The 25,071-nt window shown below is 52.0% G+C and overlaps 1 protein-coding gene across 3 annotated transcripts; it reads right to left on the reverse strand.

Moving 5' to 3' along the window:
- Positions 1 to 2,696: 2,696 nt before the first annotated feature.
- KLHDC8A (kelch domain containing 8A) lies at positions 2,697 to 21,233 on the reverse strand. 3 transcript variants are annotated; one of them, XM_058275084.2, is made up of 6 exons: positions 20,968 to 21,233; positions 8,968 to 9,581; positions 5,761 to 5,925; positions 5,341 to 5,556; positions 4,614 to 4,715; positions 2,697 to 3,744 (listed from the first exon to the last, which is right to left on the reverse strand). In XM_058275084.2, the coding sequence occupies exons 2-6, from the start codon at positions 9,341 to 9,343 to the stop codon at positions 3,551 to 3,553; spliced, it is 1,053 nt and encodes a 350-aa protein (XP_058131067.1). In that variant the 5' UTR covers positions 9,344 to 9,581; positions 20,968 to 21,233; the 3' UTR covers positions 2,697 to 3,550. The 3 variants fall into 3 exon arrangements, with proteins under 3 accessions (XP_058131067.1, XP_023446363.1, XP_023446362.1); XM_023590595.3 differs by lacking the exon at positions 20,968 to 21,233 and adding an exon at positions 10,254 to 10,334; XM_023590594.3 differs by lacking the exon at positions 20,968 to 21,233 and adding an exon at positions 9,905 to 10,126.
- Between the last annotated feature and the right edge of the window lie 3,838 nt (positions 21,234 to 25,071).

The following is a 25,071-nucleotide window of genomic DNA, read 5'->3' on the forward strand; positions in this document are numbered from 1 at the left end:
TCTTGCTCCAACACGTGAAAACAGACTTTGGTGAGGGAAGTAACTTATGCTTTATGGCCTGGTATCTGTAATCTCCTACCCCAAATAACTACCCTTTATAAAAACCAACAAATTCCTGGTATTTTGCATCAGCACCCCTTTGACTAATACACTTAGCATGTGCAAATCATTTTATACTTAGTAGGTAGTCTTATCCTCATGATAAGTGAGGCTGCTTTTTGCCAATTTTGCAAATACAGAAACAGAGACACAGAGAAGTTAAGCAACATACCCAACAACAGGCAGCTAGCACATGACAATCATGATTTGATCCTAAGTCTCTCTTGTTTCAAAACCCCCAATCCTCCTTTGCCTTGCTGGCCTCCGTCTTCTTCAAAGCTCAGTTTGAGATTTGATTTCCAGAAAGGACTCCCTCAGTTCATTCTGAACTCTCTGCAGCCACCACCGCATGGGAGCCCTATGAATGTTAGCAAAGACCACTGTCTGTCTAATTGGATACATATTTAGCCTCTTGTCTCCCTCCCCAGACTAAAATTGCTGCAGACAGGAATCCCAAGTCTGGCACCTGCCCAGGCACATATGAGGTGTTAAATGTTAAAGGATGATTTGGAATAGCCAACGGATTGAAAAAGGTAGAAGGGGAAAGCAGATTTGGCCCAACGGATAGGGCATCCACCTACCATATGGGAGGTTCAAGGTTCAAACCCAGGGCCTCCTGACCCCGTGTGATGAGCTGGCCCAAGCATAGTGCTGATGTGCGCAAGGAGTGCCGTGCTTTGCACGGGTGTCCCCTGCGTAGGGGAGCCCCATGTGTAAGGAGTGCGCTCCATAAGGAGAGCCGCCCAGCGCAATAAAATTGCAGCCTGCCCAGGAATGGTGCCGCACACACGGAGAGCTGATGCAGCAAGATGACGCAACAACAAAAAAAAGAGACACAGGTTCTGGGTTCTGCTGGCAAGAATACAAGCGGACACAGAAGAACACACAGCAAATGGACAGAGAGAGCAGACAACTGGGGGGAGGGGGCGGCGCAGGGAAAGGGGAGAGAAATAAATAAAAAATAAATCTTTAAAAAAAAAAAGAAAAAGGTAGAAGGCGACATTCCCAGGATATGAATTTAGGCATACTCAGCTCATTTCACATTAGGGATTCCTTGCCAACCTTCCCTTGCTAATCCTTTTACTCATCCCTTGGGAAACAAAGACTCCATCCTTCCAGGCTGGCATTTAGAACTCCTAACCTAGTACAGTACAGCAGATTTGTGTGCCTTTCCCACGTTATTTTATCGGAAGCAATGGAGTGCTGTGGTCCCAAGTTTCGAAGTCATTCTCGGTTCAGTCACTTGCTAGCTTGTGACCTTGGACAAGTAATATAACCTCTTCAAGCCTCAAGTCTTCTTATCTGCAAAATGGGAGGATTCTACCCATCTCATAGAATTGATCTGAGGATTGAGGCAAATGTCATCTGACCCTAGATCAGGTACAGGATCTCACTGCTCAACACTGACATTGTGTTTTTCTCCCACGCTTCACTGTGGCATCCCCAGAGTCTTCCCAAAACAGACCTCCAAGGGGTGAGTCCTCGGCAGGTACCAGCTCGTCCTAAGTCGCCCTCACAGGTCCCACCAGCTGTATGGTCCCTAATTTCCCATTATGGGCCTGGAAAGATCTATCCTCCACTGCCCCACCCCACCCCTCCACCCCTCCCCAGGCTTGGTTTCTTCTTGGAGAGGGTGTGACGCACTTCTGCTGTCAGTTTGTAAGCACCTTTCTTGGGGAGAGGAGTAAAGAGGGTGGGAGGGAGCAGTGCAGAAAAAAAAGGACACAGAATGGAGAGATGACACCATGGCTGAACCTAACAGCTTCTTCTAACCTGCTGCTCTATCCTTCTCTTTTTCTCATGGTTGCTTAAACAGGAGATCCAGAAACAATAGGGAAGGGGTTTCTGCAGTTTGCTCTTCTGTCACCAGGGGGCGCCAGCAGCCACAGGATGCCTCCTAGCCAGGGTGGAAGACCTGCTGGGCCAGCGGGTGGCAGTTCCCTTCTAGAGCCCAAGTCAGGTACCCAGAGAAAGGGAGAGAACATTCCCTATCCCTTAAAAGCCTCCACTTGCCCTTGAAGACTCAGCAGAGGTGTCGCCTCTTCTAGGATAGGTGTTTCTCCTCTGTTGGTGCCCCCATGAAAAATATGCTACCCTGTGGTGTTATCTGACTCCTCCACAACCCCTTCAGGGCAGGTACTTTATTCATTTTTTTCTCCCCGGTGCTAAGCACAGCTTTTAAAAATAACTGGGAGTCAGAAAGAGGTGTTATTCGTGCTAAAAAGAGACACATTCTTCACATTTTTAAGTTGTGAGCAATTCCCTTTCTACTTTGGACAAGACAAAAATGAGCTTAAGAGGAATGAATTGAGCTAGACAGACGGAGTACCCTGATGAAGAAGGGAGGTATTGAATGAAACCTTTTTGCAACATATATGTGGAGTTTTGACTCTTAAGAGAAGGAAAATACCCTGCTTCTCTGGGAGCGGGGTGGCTGGGACAGGATGGCTTGAAGACGGAACTCTCCAGTGGAAGTGGCCAGGACTAGATGGTCACTGGGACCCCATTTAGCCTGAGAATGCAGAGGGCTTGTTTCACTGGGTCCTCTCTACCCATCAAGACACCCTTCCACCTCACCCCTGCACCAGGATGCCAGAGAAGATATGAATATAGATTTTTAATCATTGTGCTGCTGCTTTAACCAGAGTGCAATAATCCATCCGTGATGGATTTTGATGCCACAGTGTAAATGAGAAGGTGTCACACAGGAAATACTCTGGGGGCTGTTGGGTGACAAAAAGGCCAGGCTTCTGGTGGGGAGGGGGTGGCAGAAGGAGAAATGAAGTGGGAAGCAGACCCAGGGCTGGGAGAAGGCTCCTGTCCCACTGTCACCTTCCCATCAAGGACCCAGACGGGAACGGGTCCCTCCTGGCCAAGACTGCTGACCTGGACTGCTCACATGAGCCCGACTTGCCTTCCAGTTCAGCTGCCTCCAGCGCCAATTCCGATTCTTGCTAAACGGATGAGGCCAAGCCCATGGTTGACCCCCAAATGGGGAAAGGATGTAGATTGAGAGGGGTTTGGGGCCCCCTCAACCCTTCCCTATTCTCCACCCCAAAGAGACTGCCACACTAATGCCACGCTGGGAAAGGACAGCGAAGTGGCTCATGCTCCGGCTCAGCCCACCTACTTCCTGCCTGGAAATGAGGGAGAGGCAGCTCTCCCGGGCTCCCAGGGGACAGGGTGGGAGATGCTCCTGTGCCTTTCCTTCCCTGAGCAGTCAGTGGAGGACTCTCCCCGGAGGATGGCTGTGCTCCAGCCTGGGGCTTCTTCCAGCCTTCTGGGAAGGGTGGGGTTTGGAGGTGGGGGGAGGCCCCTGAGAGCCCCGGGGCCTGACCCGCTGGGAGCTGACAGTAAGTGGCATCCTGGGGTGTAGCCCAAGCTGCTCTGAGGCGACAACCCTCATGTCGAGTAGGTGGTATGGTCCAAAGGCGCCGGGCCGGGCAAGCAGCTAGGAGTCAGGGACATGCAGCGCCTCCACCGCGTCGCTCAGCCCCTGGTTGACGCCCCCCACGGCCAGGAGGCAGTTCTTGAGGATGATGCTGGAGCAGGCGCAGCGGGGTGTGGGCATGGGAGGGAGGGGCTCCCACCTGTTCCTTCCTGGGTGGAACGCCTCTGCCGTCTCCAGGACAGTGGGCTGGTTCCCTGCAAGCACCAAGGGAGTCAGACGTCACCCTGGGGTCCAGCCGCCAGCCCGTGCCCCGCAGCTGCCCACCTCCTTGCCTACCGCAGGAACCCTCACCCACACGCCAGCCATCCTGCTGCTCCCGCTTCCCTGTCCTGGGCCAGCCAGTGGCTCTTGTCCAGCACTTTGCCTCTCTTACCCTTGCTGTGACTTTCTGTCTCCTTCAGAGTAAGCTTTCTTAAGCATCCCTTGCTTTTCCCCAAAGTTTCTGGAGTGCTACTACCTCCCTCCTGCCTTTTACCAAAAAAGCTACCTACCTGGTCAACCTCACAATAAGCTCCTCTGACCACATTGAGCAATCTCTGGGTGCCTGGAATACCTGCTCTCCCTGTTGCTGTGGGGGCTTCATCTTGAAAGCCTCTCCTTTAAAATACCAGTAAGCTTTGGAAGGGTGATATATCAAATCCCAAGCTCATAAGAATGATTTCTTTGTCCAGATTGCTTTCCTAGTCCATGATAAAGCTGGGTCAGAGAAAGAAGATCAAACTCAATCCCCTCCACATTTTTGACTCCATTCATTCCCGGATAGGGCACCAGGGATCTGTGCTCAGCAAGCCTGATGTGTTATGTAGTTATCACGATGTCTCGCTGAGCCTCAGTTTTCCCTGTGGAGGAGGACAGAAAGACTTCGAGGCTCCGATGATTCTCGAGGGCCCATATGTGGACAGGTGAAGTGCAGGCTGGGAGGGAGTGTTTTGAATTCTTTGGAATCAAGAAATAAGCAAATGGTATGCAAGGAACTAGCGCCCTCACCTGCTCCCGCTAAGGGCCAGGGACCCGCTGAGCACCAGACCAACAATACAGTCAAGTCTGAAAGCTCCATCCTTACCAAGACCTCCGGCCACTATGACCCGTCCACTCAGGGAGCCAGCCACAAAGTCTGCTCGCCGCTTCTTGAGGAAGAACGAGCGTTCCATCTTCAGCCATCCACCTACAGGACACAGGTGATGGCAGGACATAGCCAGAGAGTTACATGCTGACCCCCTACCAAGTCCATCCTAAACAGCTCTCACTGTGGGTAGCAGCTCCACTCCATTTACTCTTTGTACTCAGGGCATGCCCAGCGCCTCCAGCTGTGTGAAATGACACGTTCCCTGGCCTCCACCCTCTTCCCTGCTTGTGTCATCCAAGGAAATCATAATCCGCCACAATGAATCACCTGTTCCACCTCCCTAGGCCTCTGTTCTCTCAGGCTCTGAGCTGGAAAAGAGGATAACTAGAGGCCGTGAGCATAGGAGTGAGGAGCTTTCTGTTTCTCCATCAGCAAGAGTAGGAAAAATCCCTCCCTAACCTACACCTGTCTGAATGTTGTCAGAAAAGAGACAATAGGTAGAAAAGGCTTTGATGAAAACAACCAACCAACCAATAAGGAACTGATGAAAGAATGTGATCCTAAAGGTAGGTCTGAGAGGGAAGGGCCCCCTCCAGGTGGGTAAGTGGCCCCAAGAGGATGGAGGGGAGGGAGGGTGCGCAGAGTCGGCCAGAGGAGGGGGGCAGCCAGAGCTTCCACGGGGGAGCCCTGCGAGAGCAGGGCCAGGGCCCGGCACCCAGCTCACCCTGTTCCATGTCGAACACGTCCATCGTCCGCAGGAACTTGGGCTGCCTGTAGAGTCGGCCTTGCCGCAGGCCCCCCAGGCTGTACAAGCGGTTGTCCAGGCTCACGAAGCTGGAGAAGGCCCGCTTACAGGGCATGTTGGGAAACTTGGTCCAGGAGCGAGTCTCGATGTCAAAGACCTCGAAGGCGTTGACCGCGTACTTGGACTGCCGTCCCCCTGGAGGCCGGAGCAAGGTGGGGTTGGGCAGAAGAGCAGGTCCCTGAGGAGCAGGCTGGGGCTGCCCTTCTGGCTGATACCCACTCACACGATGTGATTACCCCCCTGCCAAGGAGCTGGTTCAGCAGCCAGGCTCTGCTTCCCAGTAAACAGACCCAAGGGAGGGTGGGAGGGATAGATACGGAGCAGACAACCCGTCCTTACCCAGCACGTAGATCTTGGAGCCTCGGAGGAAGGAGGTGGCGGCATATCTTGGGGTGGGCATGGGTGCTAGTGACACCCACATGTCCTTGAGCATGTCATAGTGTTGGAGGTGGTTGTGCGGACGGAGGTCCAGGCCCATCCCGCCTGCCGCGTACACTCGGTAATCTAAGGAGAAAGGACACACACAACCCCTGGCTCAGCTCACAGCAGAGACAGGCCCACCAGCCCCTGTCACCTGCCATGGCCAGGCCCTGTTAACCCCTTGACCACTCACGCCAGGCCAAGTTCCCAACCACTGCCCTGCCAGCGTGAGCCATAAATATGTCACTGGGAGTGTTGCCCTAGTCGAGCCTGGGCGTTCTCGAAACCCTGCATCTCCTTGAATCCTTGGGGTTCAGCCCTTGGCTAAGCTCGAACACGAAGCCCCACCCAGGGAAGAATGGTTGTGATGCCTACGCTTGGACAACCTTTGACAGGTCTTGCCTGTTCAGTTCTCCTCTTTTCTGGGCAGCCGGAGATGATGCCAAAGATGAAGGGTACAGAGGCAGTTTGAGATTATTTTTTCAATCCCCCAAAAGAGAAAGATTATGTTTGCAAACTAACCTGGGTGGGACACCTTTGATTATATTGGATTCAGTCGAGGGGCCCTTGATTACATTACCTGTTAAGATTAGGGCTTTGATTTGACCACGGCAGTAAGACGTGGCTCAGGCTGAGTCCCGCCCCCTTGGTGGAGCGATACAAATGGACACTCACTCAAGAAGATACATAAGGAGAGAACTTGGTCATTTTGGTCCTGCCACGTGACAGGAAGGAGAAGGCTCAAACAGCTAAAGCCCGGGGAAGAAAGATGAGCCATTCGCTGATGGCCGACAGCTGAGGCTGGGAAGAAGCTGGATGTAGGAAGCCCTGAGAGACAAGCCCGAGGCCAGCTGACAGCTGAGGCTGGGAAGCTGGAGCCTCAAGAGGAAAAGGAAGCCCAGGAAGGGGAGCCCAGGCAGACATCAGTGACCGTCTTGTTTCAACACAGGACAACTGTCTTTGGTGAGAAAACAACCCTGAGTTGGACTCTTTAGGGCCTTGTAACTGTAAGTTTTTACCCCAGATAAATATAAAAGCCAAGAGATTTCTGGAACTTTGCATCAGCACCCTCTTGGCTAATACAGGGACCCTCGGATGTCCTCCTGTAGTGGCCTGCTCCCCAGCAATCCCAGAATGGAACCCTCTAGATGCAGCAAGGGCCTTTGGAAATGAGGTCAGCCCTGTCGGCCCTGGCTCTTGGGGTTCACTGGGCTACCCCTGGTCCTGCCACCCCCACGGGGGGAGTATCACCCTCCTTCATAATCTGGGAGGCTTGTGGGCTCCGGGAGGCCCCCTGCACTAAGAGACATAGGGATAAAGCAGGATGAGGCTTTGTAGGAGAGGATCTAGCCCTTTAAAAAAAATCCCGAGGGACAGACTTGGGACAGAATTTAAAGCTCTGTGGCCCCTGCAGTGAGCTGTGCATTCTGAGAAGAGACATGTGTCCTCTCCCATTCTCTACTGCTCATGGCTTTTGAGGGACTTCCCTGACACACAGGAGGGGATGGGTAAGGCATCCGTGTTTCCCTAGGCCTGACCCCAGTACCTCCTGCTACCTGGCCAGGTAAACGGGGCCCTCCCCAAAGGGCCCTCTCTTTCCCAGGGACCTGCCCCTACCTGGGACTCTCTCTCCCAGCAGCCATTCCTCCTGCTTCCGGCTCTTAGAGGCCTAACTGCAAGGTTACTGCAGGGAGAAGTTCTACTTCTCTACTTGCAATCTTGTTTAAAAAAAAAAAATTCCAATCCTCGACTGAGGTCTGAAGATGGGGTCTAATAAAGAGGAATTTACCCTACACAAGCGCCACCCCTCATCCTGCGTCACCTGAAACACTTCCCATCCACACCGCACCCCCGCTCCTGTACCCAGTCCCTACTCACCCTTTCAGGTTCACCTGTGTGTCCCTGAACTGCAAGGCTGGGCTGAGAACGTGGGCTCAGGGCCCCCACAGCACTGCCACCATCCTCTTGCCACCGGTACTGAAATACTCTCTGCCCGTTTCTTCCTATAGATTGTCAGGTCCGTGCCTCTGATACAATCCCAGCCTCTGGTCCAATGCGGGGCACACTATAGGCATGCAAATGCTTACTATACTAACTGTGGAACCCCTTCCCTGGCACTGTAGGAGCACAAACTCGAGGCAAGCTGAATGGGTTTGAAGCCTAGTTCCATCAGTTACTAGCTCTGTAACCTTGGGCAAGTTATTTACATTCTCTGCGCCTCCTGTGGCTTATCTCTAAACTATAGCACTTGCCTCATCAGGCTGTGAGGATTATAGGGGTTAGAATCTATAAGCACCTATGGTAAAGACAATAAATGTTCTTAATCTGTCGGCTCACTTATTGAGGCCTCGGTAAAAGGGGTCCTCTTTCCCTCCCTCTCTCCTCATGGGTACTCTCCACCCTTCCTGGGAAGTCCCACTGTCCACCCTGCGCCGAGGGATGCTGGGCCAGTGTCTCCCTCTGCTCACCTTTATTGACCAGCCCTGAGCTCCTGAAGGCAGGGACCAGATCATCTGCCTCTTTCCCTCCTCGCTGGGGCCTAGCACCATGCCAGGACTGGAGCTTGTGCCTAAGAAACCACTGCTTCCCGACCCAGGAAACCCAGCGGACAGGACGGTTTGGCCAGAGAGGGCGGGAAGGAGAGGGGAGCCGGAGGAAAGGGCGCACCCCAAGGCAAGTCTGGGTGGCCCAGTCCAGTGCGTCTGAACCGGCCTCCTAACTCCTGCTGAGCCATTTCCCACAAAAGCCTTCATGTTTTAGAAGAGCTTTTTGAGCCTCCTCTATGCTCCAGGCTGCACCAAGTCTGCAGAGAAGGAAGTGAGGGGCTCTGAGGAAGTGAAATGAGACCCATAGAACCAAGTGGTCCATACATGCCTGCCCTGAGAACCCAGCCAGCCTGGGCCAGGACTGATGGAGTGGAGTCCTGGCAACAAATGGAATTACTATGTACTTCACCTCCTGTGCCTCAGTTTTCTCATCTGTAAAATGGGGCCAGAGAATTCCTAGGATCAGATGAGACTAGGAAAATGACAGTGGGTCCCCAAATCAGTGTTGGTTCCCGTCCCTTGCCCCCGTGGCCCCCCACTCCCTACTCTTTGCCCGCCCTCAGCCCTGGCCCCCACTCGCCTTTGGCCGTGACGGAAATGCCCATGGCCGCCTCGCGCAGCACGCTCCTCTTCTTCCACTTGCCCTCATCGATGTTGTACATCTCCACGACCTTCAGGGGCAGCTGACTGGTGCCCACGCCCCCGACCACCATGATCCGCTTCCCCAGGGCGGTGACGGCCATCCCGGCCCGGGCCGTAGGTAGGGGGGGCAGGGCTGTCCACTGGTCGGCCTCGGGGGAGTAGACCTCGAAGCAGTCCATCGGGACGCCGTTGTCGTCACATCCCCCGATGGCATAGACCTGCCCTCCGGTCTCCAGCAGGGAGCAGTAGACCCGGCGGCTGGGCAGCGGCGCCAGGCGCTTCCACTGGAAGTCCTTGACGCTAGGGACCTCCATGGCAGCCCCGGGGGCTCCGCCCGCCGCGCCCAGGCGCCCGCCGAGAGCCTCAGCGCCCCCGGAGGTGCGAGCCCAGGGGTCCGCCGGCTACTCGGCGCCGGCTCCCGCGCCCCCTGCCGCCGCCGCCATCTCGCTCCCCTCCGCGGGCTCCCGCCAGACCCCCGGCAGGGGCCTCGACGCCGGCCAGCGCTCTACCGGCCCTCAAGACTCCGCGGTCCGGCGCCGTCCACGCCTGGCCCTGCGGGAGGAAGGGGGCGCATCAAGAGCAGTCGGGGGCCGCGCACTCTCGTCGCGGGCGGGCGAGCCGGCGCCGCAGCCCGGTGTCAACTTTCAAGGGACCAAGCGGCGGCGGACGGCGCCACCTCGCGGCGGCACCCCCCACCCGCGGCACCCCCACAACAACCCGCTTCCCGCCGGCTCGTCAGAGCCCTCCGGGGCTCCCGGGGGGGAGGGCGCTTTGCCGCCTCCCGGCCAAGGAAGGAGTTAAGGACGGCGCCTCCCTTCCCCCAGCTCCGCGTAATTCCCAGCCCTCGCGGCGCCCCCGCCCCCGCGCACACTTACACGGCCAGGCCCGGGGAGCGCGGCGGCGGGGCGCAGACTACCCGGGGCTGGGCAGCTCCCGCCCGCGGCGCGGGGAGCCGGGGAGAGGGCGCCCTGTCCTTCCCCAGTCCTCACCCCGCCGTCAGACATGCAGATGAGGAGAACAAATGAGCAGCCGCCAGGCGCAGCCGAGCCGCCGCCGGGGAGGGGGCGGGCGAGCCTCTCCACGCTCAGCCCCACCCGCCGCCGCTACACCTGGGCAGCAGTCAGCCCGCGCCCCGCGGGGGGGCACACTGTGACCTCTTTCCATCAGCCCTGGCAGCGCCTGGCCCCGTGCGCGCGGCAAAGGGCCCCGGCGGGAGACGCTTACCTTGTCTACAGGGTCAAGGAAAGCGGGGCACTGGAGCCGAGTACCCAGATGACGGGGACCGGTCTCCCCCCCGCGTGCGGGGTAGGCGGTTTGTGAGTGTTTGTTTTGGATGAGGAGGCGGAGAGTCCAATTACCCAGTTTATCTACAGTACACAGACCCAGTTCGTGACAGGCTGGCTCAATAGTGAGCTTTCCTTTGGGGGAAGTATTGTATGGCTTAAACTAATAAATGCAAGTTAAGTGGGTATACAGCCAGATCTAGCAAAGGTACACGCGAACACACACGCACACACACCGACGGGCTCATGTATGCCTAACCAACGCGGCACCGTATCCCACTCCCAGCTGAAATAGACATATCCATGGAGAAATGAACAAATGCACAGACATGCAGATACACAACCTCAGACACCAACATTTACACAGCTGTCACACGCCTACTCATAAACACCACCCTTCTCCAATCACCTCAGGAAGGGGGACCTGGTTATCAAATCCCTTCTCTGGATACCAACCTGCAGGGCTTGCCAAATAATCCTTCCAGGCCACCCTCTAATAGCTCCAATAACCAAGCTACTCATGACGCCAGTGGCCCATCTGGTGTGTGGACTGAGAGGCTTCTCTCCTCTGAATACAGCCAAGTCTTGAAACACTCAGGCTGGGGAGTCTGGCAGAACTGGGGTTGATTCCTGGCTCTGAAAACTCTTTAACTCCTCTGAGCCTCAGTTACTTTATAGGTATTGTTGTTGGTGTTGGAGGTACTGGGCCTTGAATCTGGGACCTTGTACATGGGAAGCAGGTGCTCAAATACTGAGCTACATCTACTCCCCTGTTGTTGCTTTCTTAAACTAATTTTTTAAAAATTTTGAGATAAACATGCAGTTGTAAGAAATAATACAGAGATCCCTTGTACCACTTACTCATTCTCCCCCAATGGTAACATCTCACAATATTGTGATATAACACCATATCACAACCAGGATATTGACATGGATGTAGTCAAGATCCAGAACATTCCCTCACCTCCAAGATCCCATGTGGTCCTGTTATAGCCACACCCACTTCCCCTCCTCCGAACTCCTGGCAGCAACTACTTTGTTCTCCATTTCTTTAATTTTGTCATTTCAAAAATGTTAAATAAATGGAATCAGGCAGTATGTAATCTTTGGGTATTGGCTTTATTTGTTTATTTTTGCTCAACACGGTTCCCTGAAGAGTCATCTAAGTTGTTGCATGTATCATTCCTTTTTGTTTCTGAGTGGTATTCCATGGAGTGTACAGAGCCTTGTAGGTTTTTGTGAAGATTAATGTGATAATGTCTGTACAGTGTTCAGGACAGCCTCTGACACATAGCAAGGGCCCAGTATATAGATATGAATGCCACTGCTACTACTGCTAATATCAGCAGAATCAAGAAGAAGAAAACCAATAAAGAGAAGCACACACATTTTGCCTCTCACTTAAAAATGACTTCTTGTGAGAAATAGGAGAAAAGCAAAACTCCCAAATAGGATATCTTGAATATCTTGCGTTCTTGGCTTAAAAATTCCTTTTTTTTTTGTTTTGTTTTTTGTTTTTTTTTTTTTTTCATTTGTTTGAATTCTCTGTCCTTACCAAGTGAGTGCCTCTGGAACATTCACAGAGGAAGATTGTGTTCTTTTTCTCTATTCGATAAGAACTCATAAATTCCAAAAGAATGTGGCTTGAATTAATGAAGTTTCACAGTAAACACCAAACACTTCCCTCTCTTCCAGGGATCACAATCTGCCCAAATGACAGGGGAGTGAAACCCTCAACCTCCATTTGGATTATCTTCACAAAATTAGTTTGGGATGATCAGGGAGAGTGAAAGCCATTCATCTTCTTCCAAGGACTGGCTGGGGTGAGTCTTGAGTCTCTTTTGCCCACTGAACCTTCTACCAAAGCTGTGAAGCAAGGCCTCTTGTGCCCCCACCGGCCCCAGCTCGGGCAGCTTGATAAGCAGGTATAGAGTCCCACACACCATTTTATGTTTGCATAAAACTCGTGGAAATAAACCAAGTCTTTGCACATCCATCTTCTCATAGCCTTCACACAACCCTGGGAGAGGCCGCCGGGGCAAGTATCAGTCTCCACTTTTTACAGACTTAATGAGATGAGGCGACCTACTGGTGACTATGCAAACCATTCAGCGTAGGTCTAGGTTGTGAATTCCGAATCCAGTGCTCTTCCACCGTGTCCCAATCCAACCACAAACGGAAGGAGTGGGCATTAGGAAGGAAACCAAGCTTTTCCAGTCTGCCCTGGCTTCTGGCTTTTTGTCTGACTACAGTGAAGGAACCCAGACCCCCAAAGGAGTTCCAGCGCCTGCCCCCTCCCCATCGCCTCGTTAGCCTGTGCTGGGCAGCACAGCTGGGGAAGGCCTGCACCCAACCCAGACCAGGCCCATCCTGATGGATTCTCCTGTCACAGACACCACCCTCTATGCATCACAGGACTCAGGCCCTTGGAGAAGCACTAAGAACAGGATGCCTTCTTCTGCAAGCCCTGGCTTCTTGCCATCTCCCCCCCCTTCCCCCTTGGCTCTTCTCCCAGCCAGGTGACATCCTTTAGGCCTTACAGTGAGTGCATGTTGAGGAAGCTTGTAACCTAGCAACAGCCACTTCCGATTCCTGAGTCACCTACAATTTCCCTGCTTGGGCTAAGCGCTCCACGCTGGGGCCTTAAGGAGGGCCAGGCTGAGGAGCGTCCGCTGGCCCCTTGGGATCCTCATTCTAACGAGTGTCAGGAAGTTCTTCCTTATGTCAAACCTAAATCCTTCTTGCAGAGCAGAGCAGAGCCTGGGTTTCTCCTCTCTCTTAAAAAGTGTTTGGCTTTTGGCCTAGGTGATGAGATGGGAATTGGAGGGAGAGTGGGAATGTGGAGGAGGGAAAGTTCATGCAAGCCTCTGAAGATAAGGCATTTGGTACTTATTGAAGGATGCTCAGCCCCAGAGAAGGTCACTTGGCAACATTTTTCTTTTTCTACTCAAACTTGGATTTATTGAAGTCTAATTTACATACAATAAAATGTACATTGTTCAAATGTTCAGTGCTGGGGGTAGGGGTGGGGAGGGCAGTTTCTTTCCAGCAAACTGGAAGATTCCCAGCATGGCGGAACTTGGATGGATTAATTGTGGGCAGGGCATCTTGGGACTAGTGGAATTCCAAGCTTAGGGCATGTTTTGGGGGGACAGGGAGAAAGAGTCGTTGCTCAGTTATTAGTTGCTGTGGCAGCTCCCTCTCCGTCCTCAGAAATCTGTTTTACCCTGCCTGTCAGTGGGCAACTCCTGAACGCCCTCTGCTGGTCCCACACTGGTGGCAGGAGCCAGCCCCGGGTCTGGGACCACTGGCGCCAGGGTCACCTTTGCTGAGTAGTTCTCTTTCTGCAGTGACCCACAAATCATGGGGCAGTGGGAAAGTGCGTGGGCTGTGAATCCTGGCTCGGCCACCTCCTAGCTGTGTGACCAGGGACAAGTCACTCACTGTCCCTAATCTCAGTTTCTTCATCTGTGAAAAAGGGAATAAGAATCTGCTTTCTAAAGCTATGGAAGGAAGAGACACCAGGCACAATTCCTGGACACAGAGTAGGTGAGCCCTAAAGGCTAGTTTTCTTTCCTCCTTTTTTTTTTTTTTGAGGTACTGGGGCCAGGGGTTGAACCAGGACCTTGTATATGGGAAGCCAGCACGCAACCACTGAGCCACATCAGCTCCCCTAAGTTGGTTTTCTTGTTTGTTTGCTTTTTTTGTTGTTGTTGTTTTTTAGGAGGCACCGGGGGCCAAACCTGGGACCTCCCATGTGGGAAGCAGGCACTCAACTGCTTGAGCCACATCTGCTCCCTTTCCTCCCTTTTTGATGGCAAGTTTCATTACTACTGATGTGCTATGTTATCAGGTCTGTGTGCTCCAAATTGCAGGTGACAGACAATTTTAGAGAGCGGGCAGCCTCACGGGGGCCCACGCCCTCCTTTACCTGGCCATTTTTGGGCCTGTGTCTTGGACAGGCCATCTTTCCTCCTAGCTGACTGCAGTCCCTTCCACTGTAGCCTAAGCTGCATTCTAATCTGGAGAGCAGCTGGTTTCCTTTCTGTAGACAATCACCTTCTTACTCCTAAGCAGACGCTTGGTCCTTTTTCAGGGGTTGAGGAGCGAGGATGACTCAGCCAATTAGGACTGCAGCTGCCGGCAGAACACGGGCAGAGCAGGCTCCTCCTCCTCCGTGCAAAGCCTCATTAGGGCCTCCTCCAATGGGTCCAATACCAGCCAGCCCAGAGGAAGGATGGATGGCTCCCCAGGACTTGCCAGGAGACAGTGGGAGAGAAGCCTCAAAGACCAGGGTTCCCCTCTCCTGACTCCTCTCCTTCCCGTGCCTGACACACTGCATGTGCCTGACACTTAGAGGAACTTAAGCTGTCAGTTAAGGGATGCATCTGCCCACCTCTGAGCATCTTCTGCCTGTGGAGGTAAAATCGGGCAATAGCAAGTGGATCTCAGGTGTGGGGGGTGTGGAGGTCTGGGGAGGCGCTCAGACTCAGGAACTGCACAATTTAGAAAAGGGAGCAGTGGGAAGCTGCACGCCCCTCTGCCGCTCCCCGAGCATGGCTATCATGACAGCAGGAAGGGAAGCCTCTGTGAGATCTCGACTACTCTCCTGTGTTTGTTGAGGAAATCGTTAAGAGGATAGGGGGCTTATAATAAAGCCTGAGGGATCTGGGTTAAAAATAAGGAAGACTAGGAAGTGGACTTGGCCTAATGGATAGGGCATCTGCCTACCACATGGGAGGTCCAAGGTTCAAACCCCGGGCCTCCTTGACCCGTGTGGAGCTGGTCCACGTGCAGTGCTGATGCGCGCAAGGAGTGCCTGCCACGCAGGGATGTCTCCCACGTAGGGGAGCCCCACATGCAAGGAGTGCGCCCCATAAGGAGAGCCGCCCAGGGCAAGAGAAAGTGCAGCCTGCCCAGGAATGGTGCGGCACACATGGAGAGCTGACACAGCAAGATGACGCAACAAAAGGAAACAGATTCCTGGTGCCGCTGATAAGGACAGAAGTGGTCACAGAAGAACACACAGCGAATGGACACGGAGAGCAGACAACTGGGGGGCGGGGAAGGGGAGAGAAATAAATAAATAATCTTAAAAAAGAAAAAAAGAAAAGAAAAGAAGGAAGACTTTCCTAACCAAGAGTGTCAGAAATGGAAAATACCAGGGTCAGAAGAAGTGAGAGGCTGTAGTACCAGCTCCTCTGGGAAAGACTTTTAGAAACAAGGAAGACAAAGGGCTGAGAGGACACCTCTATGCTAGCCCACCCTTTGTCATAACTGGGCTGTGCAGCTCTGGGCAAGTCACTCCCATTCTAATGTCTACAGAATTAGAAGATTGAAGAAAAGAGCAGCTTGAGGACTCTCTCTGCCAGATTTCTTTTTTAAGGTGGTACCAGGGCTTGAACCCAGGACCTCATACATGGGAAGCAGGGGCTCAATCAATTGAGCTACATCCACTCCCCAGAGTATTAAGCAAAGCTCCCAGGAAGGTTGGAATCATGTAGTGGGAAGACAAAACCCCAGAAAAGGAATCATTTAGCTATGGTGACAAAGCTGCAGGTTCCAGAATGGAACTTCCAGGTGATAGAAATGCACAGCCATCCTGGCCCTACCAGCCCTCACAACACTGCCAGCAAGTCAAGGTCTAGTGGCCAGGAAGGACTTTACCGAGGACTTTTCCCCGGGGCTGCTGCGGCAATCACCTCCATCCCTCTCCAGTCAGTCTTCATCCCTGGACAAGGCGGGGTGGGAGCTTATCATAGCTGCAGCAGTTGCTGATGGGCTGCCTCCCCGTGACCTCGGCACCCACCTGGATGCCTCACCAGGCTTTCGGTTGGTTTCTGGCCTTCCCGGGGGCTTCCACAGGCTGCCAGGACAGCAGGCAGAGATCCAAGAGCTCAAATCATGCGATTCCTGCCCTGTCTCTAAAAGTGAAAATGTGCTACATTTCCCCAGGTCTCTAGACTGGGGCCTGACGATTCCTCGGGGCCACAGGGGAACGTCCTCTCTCCCCCTTCTGATGCAGAGGACAGCAGGGTCTTCATGGGGCCTGGGCGGCCCTGCAGAGAAGGGGCTGCGGGCTGGGGAAGGCAGCCACAGGCCTCTCAAACATGGCTCCTTAAATGCCCATTAGTAAGTCAATATCGCCATTTCCAGAGCCAGCAGCAGCCTCCATTCTTCTTAATTAAAAAGAGCTCCATGTCCTGGCAGAGCTGAGAGAGGGCTCTGAATGATTTACACACCAGCCCGGTTGCTTCAGCTGCGAAATGGGCAAGGAAGATTGATTGGCAGATGGGCCAGCCTGCCTGTCGTGGGTGGTGTGTGTGTGTGTGTGTGTGTGTGTGTGTGTGTGTGTTGGGCTGAGGGAGGACCTGGCTCTCCAGCTGGCAGGCTCTGAGTGAGCAGGGCCATAGACCCACAGCCCAGCGCCCCTGAGCTCTGCAGGCCTAGAGGTCCAGAGGTGAGGCCAGCCATGAACACAAGGCTCTCCTGCTCACCTCCTGTGGCATCCCTCTTCCTAGCAAAATTCTTATCTGAAGGTCAAATTCTTAGAGTTGTTGATTCATCTCGACCCAGGAAAGAAAGGGAGAGATTTCTCTTATTTCCAGGGGGATATTCTTTACTCAATAAATAACAGTTTGGGGGCTGCTATTTGATCATTACTACTTATTTTAAGAAGAGGATTTCTCATGGCCCAACTCTCCTTCTTTGCCTCCCTTCTAGCACTAAATTTTATCTGAACCTGATATCCAGTGGGATCCAAGCCCTGGGTCCCTTAGTGGGGCCAGGAAGGAAATGATGGAGGCCCACAAGTTGGGTTGGCCTGAGATGACACTCAGCCCAGGACCTCTAGAGAGCCAGGAAGTGAGAGCATCCACGCTGGAGGTTCCAGCCCTCTCCTCCTTCTCCCTGCAGCATTTACCAGAGCAGCCTCATTTTCCATCCCACCCCTCTGCCCACTTCCAAGAGCCCTCCATCCTCCACAGATGCCAGGGAGGCAGGTGCAGCTCACCCTCCAGCTGGAAAGAGGGGCCTGTTCACCACGGTTGGGCCTGTAAAGAGTGGCTTTGGGGCTTCACATCGCACATGTGTACTGGTGCACACACATGCATACAAACATGCACACGTGTGCACACACACGCACCATCCTCACCAGAGGTTCCGGAGAAGGGACCAGGCAGAGACATGCTGAGCAGGCAGGGGTGGGCACCGGATAGCATGCATTTGCCCTGTGCCCTGCTTTATTACCCCTCTCCTCCCACAGGAGTCAGGCAATCTGCCACAGCAGCGAGGTCACCACCTGGTGAAGAGAAAAGGGACGGGACGGGCTGGCTGCAAGTGGGCTGTGTGTGTTTATGAATAGATGTAAGAGGGGAGCAGGGGTAGCCCAGTGGCCAAGCACCTGCTTCCCATGTATAAGGTCCCGGGTTCAATCCCCAGTACCTCCTTAAAAAAAAAAAAAAGATGTAAGAGCGTCTAGGAAAGGTGAGACACAGACCAAGCTTTAGGCTCACCTTGAGAGGACTGCGGAGGTCTCAGGGAAGCTGCATTCTTTTCCCAGTTGAGGAGAGAGCACAGGCCCGAGGCCCCTTCTCTGCTCCTTCACCAGAGGACTAGGCAATGACAGCTTAGCACCCGGGAGCCATCAGTCCTTCACTCCTCATCACTGGGCGACAAGCAAGAGGACTCTTCTAATCGTACCCTGAGTGTGTTCTTTGTTTCCACATGTTCCTCCTCAGTCCTGTCCCAGAAGGGGCCGTTTCCCTCCCTGGATGACATCCCTCCCTGCAGTCCTGGCCTCCTGAGGGGTCGTGTTCTGAGAGCTCCTACAGCGCCCTCCCCACACCGGGTAGAAGCCTCAGGGCTAGGACCGGTGGGCCAAATGCAGACTGCCCCGTGTTCTGTGTGGCCTGAGAGCTCAGAATGTTTGTTTGTTTGTTGTTTGTTTTAAAGGGTTGAGAAAAAATCAAAAAGAAAAATAGTTTATGATATGTGAACATTAAAAATTTCCATGTCCGTGTCCATAAACGAAGCCGTCTTGGAACGCTGCCGCGCACGTTCCTTCACGTGCTCTCTGTGGCTGCTTTCCCACTGCGGTGGCTATATTGAGAAGCTGTGACAGAGAATGTATGGCCTGCAAAGTGTAAAATATTTACTCTCTGCTTCATTCTAGAAAAAGTTTGTCCATCCCTGCCACGGAGTATTTTAAGGGAAAGCGAGGGATGTCACCGCTCTCTTGACAACCTGCTCCACGCTTACTTGCCAGTCAGGGCTTAAGTTGGCACAGCCACAGCTAGCCACATTTTCTCTGTTGATCACATCACCTTTGCAAGAATCTGGAGAGAAACAAGCGTGGAAGTTCGGAGAGATGAGGGAATCTGTCCAAACTTTCACAGCCGGTCATTACAAGTGGCTGAATTCAAACCCAGGTCAGCCAAAGCCCGTGGCTCGCTGGGCCACCGTGGTTCTGAGACGACCTCCAGCAGCCCAGGGAGGATCCCCACCCCCCAAAAGGCTGCTGGCTTGGGCACATCCCCACAGACACACAGGGGACTCAGGCTTAGGAGTCCACCTCAGCCTCCCCCAGCCTCAGGTGAGGGGAGGGAGGGCCGCAGAAGCAGGTCACCACACCAGAGTGACAGCTCCGCCTCCCTCCTCCCGCCCACCCCCCCAGCTTCCTCATCCCTTCTATCTATTTTCATCACTTATTCGCTTTCCTTCGGGAAGACTCAATTTGCATTTAAATAGAAAACCTCCGGAATGCCTCTGATAGAATGTTAAGGTGCTAATTACAAATGTGTTCCTCTTTAAATCTGAAGGCACTTCAGTTCATCTCCGGGGTGAAGGAAGGCAACGGCACGGGCACGCTTGGTGTTTATGAGTGATGAATACTGAGCTATTTGCTGCAACGCCTTTACAACTCTTGACCAGCAGAGGGCAGAGAGCGGGTGTTCCTGAGGCCAGTGGGGGACTGCGTGTCTTGAGAGCCTAAAATCAACTAAAAATAGACGTCCAAGAGCAATAATCCTTGAGAGAAACGGGAAGATGGCCAGCGGAGTAGAAGCTGCCAGTGCGAGGTCCACGGAAGTCCTCAGGTTGCCAGTTCCCCGGGGCAGGGCCCGTGCCTGTGCTCAAGGCTCTTGCACATCACCTGACCTTATAAGGCTTGGCATTGTGTGGGGACTCAAGGAACATTATTGAATGAATGAATGAATAAACGAACGAGGGAATGAGGCAACCAGTCACTTATGGAGGAGAGCATTCATTCACCTCCTAGCGTGAGTCAGGCATTGCCTAGATGATTCACCTGCTCCCTTATATAATGATCAATTCCTTTGTATTTCCACCGGCACTGCACAGATGACACACAAATCTCCTTCATCTTGGGGAATAATCCTTTGCATTTTATATACTGATTTGTAATTTCACATAGCTATGCAATATTTAAGAACCGTAGTAAATTTGTGATGTAAGTCAAATTTTATTCTTCCCATTGTAAAGGTGAGAAAACAGACCCAGAGAGGTGAAAAGATTAGCCGCAGGTCACCCAGTTCAATCTGAGGCCAGGCCAGACCTGCCCTGTGGTCTCGGGGCTCCCAGTCGGGGTCTCTGTCGAGTGCCACATTCCCCCTCTGCCCAGGGCTGAGTCCTCTCAGTGTCACACCCCAAACTTGGCCCTTGTCCTCCAAGTGCTGGGAGCCCGAAGCCCCGGCCTCCAGCCCAGCCACGTCATGAGCTGGGGCCCAAGAGCCCCTGTCAGCTCCTCCTCCGCTCCTTGACCCTCTTTGTGCTCTCCGCTTCATCTGCTCATCCCTGCTTGTTGACATCCTACTCATCCTCCGTGCTCAGCCTAAATGCCTCCTCCTCCAGGAGCCTTGCATGACCCTTGCGGGCAGGAGTAATCTTTCCCAGGTTTCAGCAGCTCTTCATTTGGAACTCTGCCAGCACTTACGACCACCTCGTAGGAAAATAATCACCACCACCGAGATTAGGAGCATGAATCACATGCTAGGCACTATGGCAAATGCTTTACATATTCTGTATCTTTTGGATCTCAGAACAACCCAATAATAATAATAATAGTAATAGTTAACAAGTATACACTGCTTGTTATGTGTCAGGAATGAATCTAAGTTCTTTCTGTATATCTATAGGCTATAAGGTAAGTATTATTATTATTCTCATTTTACAAGTAAAGAAACTGAGACCTAAAGAGATTAAGTGACTTGCCCAAGGTCGTCCAGAATGGGTGTCAAGTCCAGCCTGCCTAACCCCAGAGCCTGTGCACCCTTCTGTGTAATGTTCTATCAGCAGCTTCTGCATAGTAGACGTTCAAGAAGTGTAGCTGAATTCAGAGCAGAAGCTAAAAGTTCTGGCTGTGGGTTGGATGTCGGCCAGTTTGTGCCCCAAACAGTGATCTTTGAAGGTGATTATCTAGGTTAAAACCAGATGGGAAGGAGGCTTTGAACTTCAAAGCCAGAGAGGCCCAGCGGCGGAGGAAAGGACTTTAGAGACCCCGAGGCTCCTGGAGCCCATGCCAGCGTGTCTGGGCTGAGCAGCCCTCCTCTCACGGACATCACTGCCTGGCTCCCCACCAGTAGGCACTCGGGATGCCAAGACATCACTCGGTACAGGTAGATTGAAATAAAACTTACCCCAGGAAAAAAGAGGCCATTAGGTGATCATCTGCAAAAGACAACGGAGGGAAAGGGATGGAGAAGGTCGGGCAGATGTTGACGTGGAAGCTTCTCCCAGGAACCAGCTGGGGACAGCGTCGGCAGCGTCCCAGGGTCCTGAGGGCCTGTCTCCACGATCGAGTCCACTGCCACTGCCGCTGGCCGCCAATGACCTGGGGTACGGCCAGGCCCTGTGCGGCTCTGCCCCTGATGCTTGGAGCGCGGGGTCTCCTGAGCGCCAGGAGGTGGGACTCCCACCACCACGGAGAGAACCTCGACCAGCTCAAAGGAGCGCTTGTCTCCACCCGCCTCTATCCTCGGAGCCTCAGCTGTGGGGCCCACTCTGAGCAGAGAGAATGAGGGGGCGGGCACGCGCACACACAGACAATAACTGCCATGGAAACGAACCAACAAAAAGATTTAGGGAGCCAGACTCCTCTGGCAGATGGGAGCGAATGGAGGGAGGAGAGAAAGGGGGCTGTCTTTGCAAAGTTGCCGGTTATGAAAAGGTCAAATGCCCACCTCAGCCCTAATCCAGTAATCGTAGGAATTTCTTTCTCTGGGCTAGGTTGTGGTTAAAAGGCAGAGGAGTTTTTGTTTTAGGGTTCCAAATAGCTACTCTGTGCCTTTGCTTTTTCCAGCACAGATGGGGCCATCAGTAGTTCAGAGACGGTGAGCAAGTCATGTGGAGATGCTCAGCAGTGCTGGCAAAGCTGGATGTGTTCTGTAGAGCACTGCATTTTTCCAGGGCAAAGCTGCACCTTTTAGGGCATTTTTTGATCACTTTGCTTGGGGAGATGGCTCGAAGAACTTTCTTAGATGAAAGACTCAGTGCTTCAAGAGGTAACAAAAGTAGGCTGCATTTTAAGCACTTTTCTGTCTGTGACATGAGAGCCCCTGCCCACAGCTTAAAGAAAGTAGGACCAAGCAGCTAACACAAATGTGGCACATGTGGTTTCCATTCTATGACTTTTAGATCAGTTTAGGGAACATTGCTTATTCTCCGAGGAGAAGGTACTGTTGGGGAAAGAACATTTCCCCACTGGAAATGCTTGGGTATGAATCCTGCTGCAATGATGTAGCTGTGTGGCCTAGTGTGAGTTTCTTCGCCTCTAAATGGGGCTGACAGGGTTGTAGAGAGGATTAAATAAGGCAACATGTATCAGGTACTTAGCACAGTGCCTGGCTCACAGTGTGTGCCATTACTATTATTGCTATGGTTATTGATCTTTCTGAGCCACCATTTCCTTGGTTATAAAATTGAGTCAATTACACCACTCTGAAGCCGGGAAAGTGTTGGATTCCTCTGTGTTTTTGGCTATGTCATGTAAAAGAATTTAAGAACACACCAGTTTAATTAGTCCAGTGTAGCAGTTTGATATAGCTATGAATTCCAAAAGTAGATATTGGAGGAAGTGGACTTGGCCCAATGGATAGGGAGTCCGCCTACCACATGGGAGGTCCGCGGTTCAAACCCAGGGTCTCCTTGACCCGTGTGGAGCTGGCCCATGCACAGTGTTGATGCACGCAAGGAATGCCGTGCCACGCAGGGGTGTCCCCCGCATAGGGGAGCCCCACGCACAAGGAGTGTGCCCTGTAAGGAGAGCCACTCAACGCAAGATAAAGTGCAGCCTGCCCAAGAATGACGCCGCACACATCGAGAGCTGACGCAGCAAGATGGCACAACAAAAAAAAGAAACACAGATTCCCGGTGCCACTGATAAGGATAGAAGCGGTCACAGAAGAATACACAGCAAATGGACACAGAGAGTAGACAATGGGGGGGGGGGGCCGGGGGGAAGGGGGAAAAAATAAATAAATCTTTAAAAAAAAAAAACAAAAGTAGATATTGGATTAAGTTTGTAATCTAGTCTGTACCTGAGTGTGATTGAGTTATGAATAGGGCTTTGATTGGGCCATGTCATTAGGTCATGTCATTAAGATAAAAGGCATGGCAAAGGACAGAGTTGGGGGTTTTCTTTTTTCTTAATGTTACATTAAAAAAATATGAGGTCCCCATATACATCTCCACCCCCCTCACCCCACTCCTCCCACATCCACATCAACAACCTTTCATCATCGTAGCACATTCATTGCATTTGATGAATACATTTAGGAGCAGTGCTGCACCACATGGGTAGTGGTTTACATTGTAGTTTACACTCTCCCCCAGTCCACCCAGTGGGCCATGGCAGGATCTACAATGTCCAGCAACTGTCCCTGCAGTACCACCCAGAACAACTCCAAATCCTGAAAATGCCCACACATCATATCTCTTCTTCCCTCTCCCTTCCCTCAGCAGCTATCATGGCCACTTCCTCCACATTAATGCTACATTTTCTTCCATTACTAATCACAATAGTTCCAGAATAGAATATCAGTAAGTCTACTGTAATCCATACTCTATTCCTCCATCCTGTGGACCCTGGGATGGTGATGGCCACTCTACCTCTATATCGAGAGGGGGCTTAGATTCCACATGGATGATGGATGCAATTTTCCTGCTTGCAGTTGTAAGCACTCTTGGCTCCCTGGTGTGGTGGTTGACCTTATTCACCTTCCTGTTAGCTGGCTGGAGTAAGTTCATTAAACCAGAGGGTAGGAGTTGCAAGTCTCTTGGGGCTCAGGGCCTGGCAATCACATGGACAGTCATGAGATTCAGGTCCCCTGAGCATACACCAAACCCCAGCACCAACCACAGATCCCGTAAAAGTAATAGGAGAGGCTTGTGAACAAAGATCACATCTGAGTTCAACTCCATCACACTGAGGAACACAAACTGCAAAGTAGGGCCAACTGACATGGCACTGAACTCCATCTGCAATGACCATAGAACCTGTTGATCTCTGTAGCCCTCAAAAGAACCAATACCTGGGCTTGTATCTACTTTGGCTATCTCTGGGACCCTGCTGAGGTGTGCGTAAGAGTGACCCCTCTGATGACTTCCTGACTCTTTTTTGGAGACTCATAGCCATATAAACTCATTTGTCCTTTCCATTTCCCCTCTTTATTCAAGGTCAAAAAGCATTTTTGACGCCTGATATTACATGTAGGCTGAGATATTCTGCTGATCTGAGTTGACCCTTTTATTCAAGGTTGTTTTCTAGTTACATCATCAGTTGGTAGTTGGTAGTAATCCCTTGGCGCCAGGGAGGCTCATCCCCAGGACTCATGTCCCATGCTGGGGGGAACATAATGCATTTACATGCTGAGTTTGGCTTCAAGACCGGCCACATTTGAGCAACATGGAGGCTCTCAGTAGGTAATTCTTAGGCACCCTGCAGCTCTAGGCCTAGTTCTTATTTCAGGTGCACAGGCTCACGAGCATAGTCATTAGTATCAAGGGCTCATTGTTGGACCGCCTTCTTTACTGGTCTTAGCCATTGCACTTTGGGGATTGTTGCTGTTCCACTGGGGAATGTGATAGAACCCCCCACCCCTACCCCAGCTAGGAACTCAGTACTCCCTCAGTTGTCGTTTTTAACTGTAACCACTATGAAAATATCCAAACATTTTTATGTACCCTGTATACATGCCCTGGAAAACTCTTTCCAATCATGTGCCCCCTATCAATAACATCCCACACCAGTGCTCCTTCCCTGCCATAGATGCACCTCTCTGTGATCCAAAGCTTTTTGAAAATGAAACCTAATATATTGCCAGTTTCCATTAATAGTAAAATGAACATAGTGATGGGTTTAAAGGTTAGATATAGAATACATACTAATTTAGAAAAATTAAAGTAAAAATAAATTGGGGTATCAAAAAATTAAAAAGTTAAAAAGTTTTTTTTTGATGTTTTGCCCTCCATCATTGCTATAAGTGTTGCCCTGTATGTACAGTAGCAAGGCAATTTCTTCCAATTTTCCCTCAGTGTCTACATTCTTTCTTTTCTTTTCTTTTTTTCTAAATATTAAGTCTGTCTTAACTATAGTTTTAGATCACAGTAATTCATATATACAATATATGGTACTCCCACATATCCAGCATGGAACACTTTGTCCCTTCCCCAGCAATGATCTTTTTACATGTTCATATTATATTTGCTGCAACTGATGTACAGATATTGAAACAATAGCTTTC

The sequence above is a fragment of the Dasypus novemcinctus genome, chromosome 13 (assembly GCF_030445035.2).
Source record: "Dasypus novemcinctus isolate mDasNov1 chromosome 13, mDasNov1.1.hap2, whole genome shotgun sequence".
NCBI classification, from domain to species: Eukaryota; Metazoa; Chordata; class Mammalia; order Cingulata; family Dasypodidae; genus Dasypus; species Dasypus novemcinctus.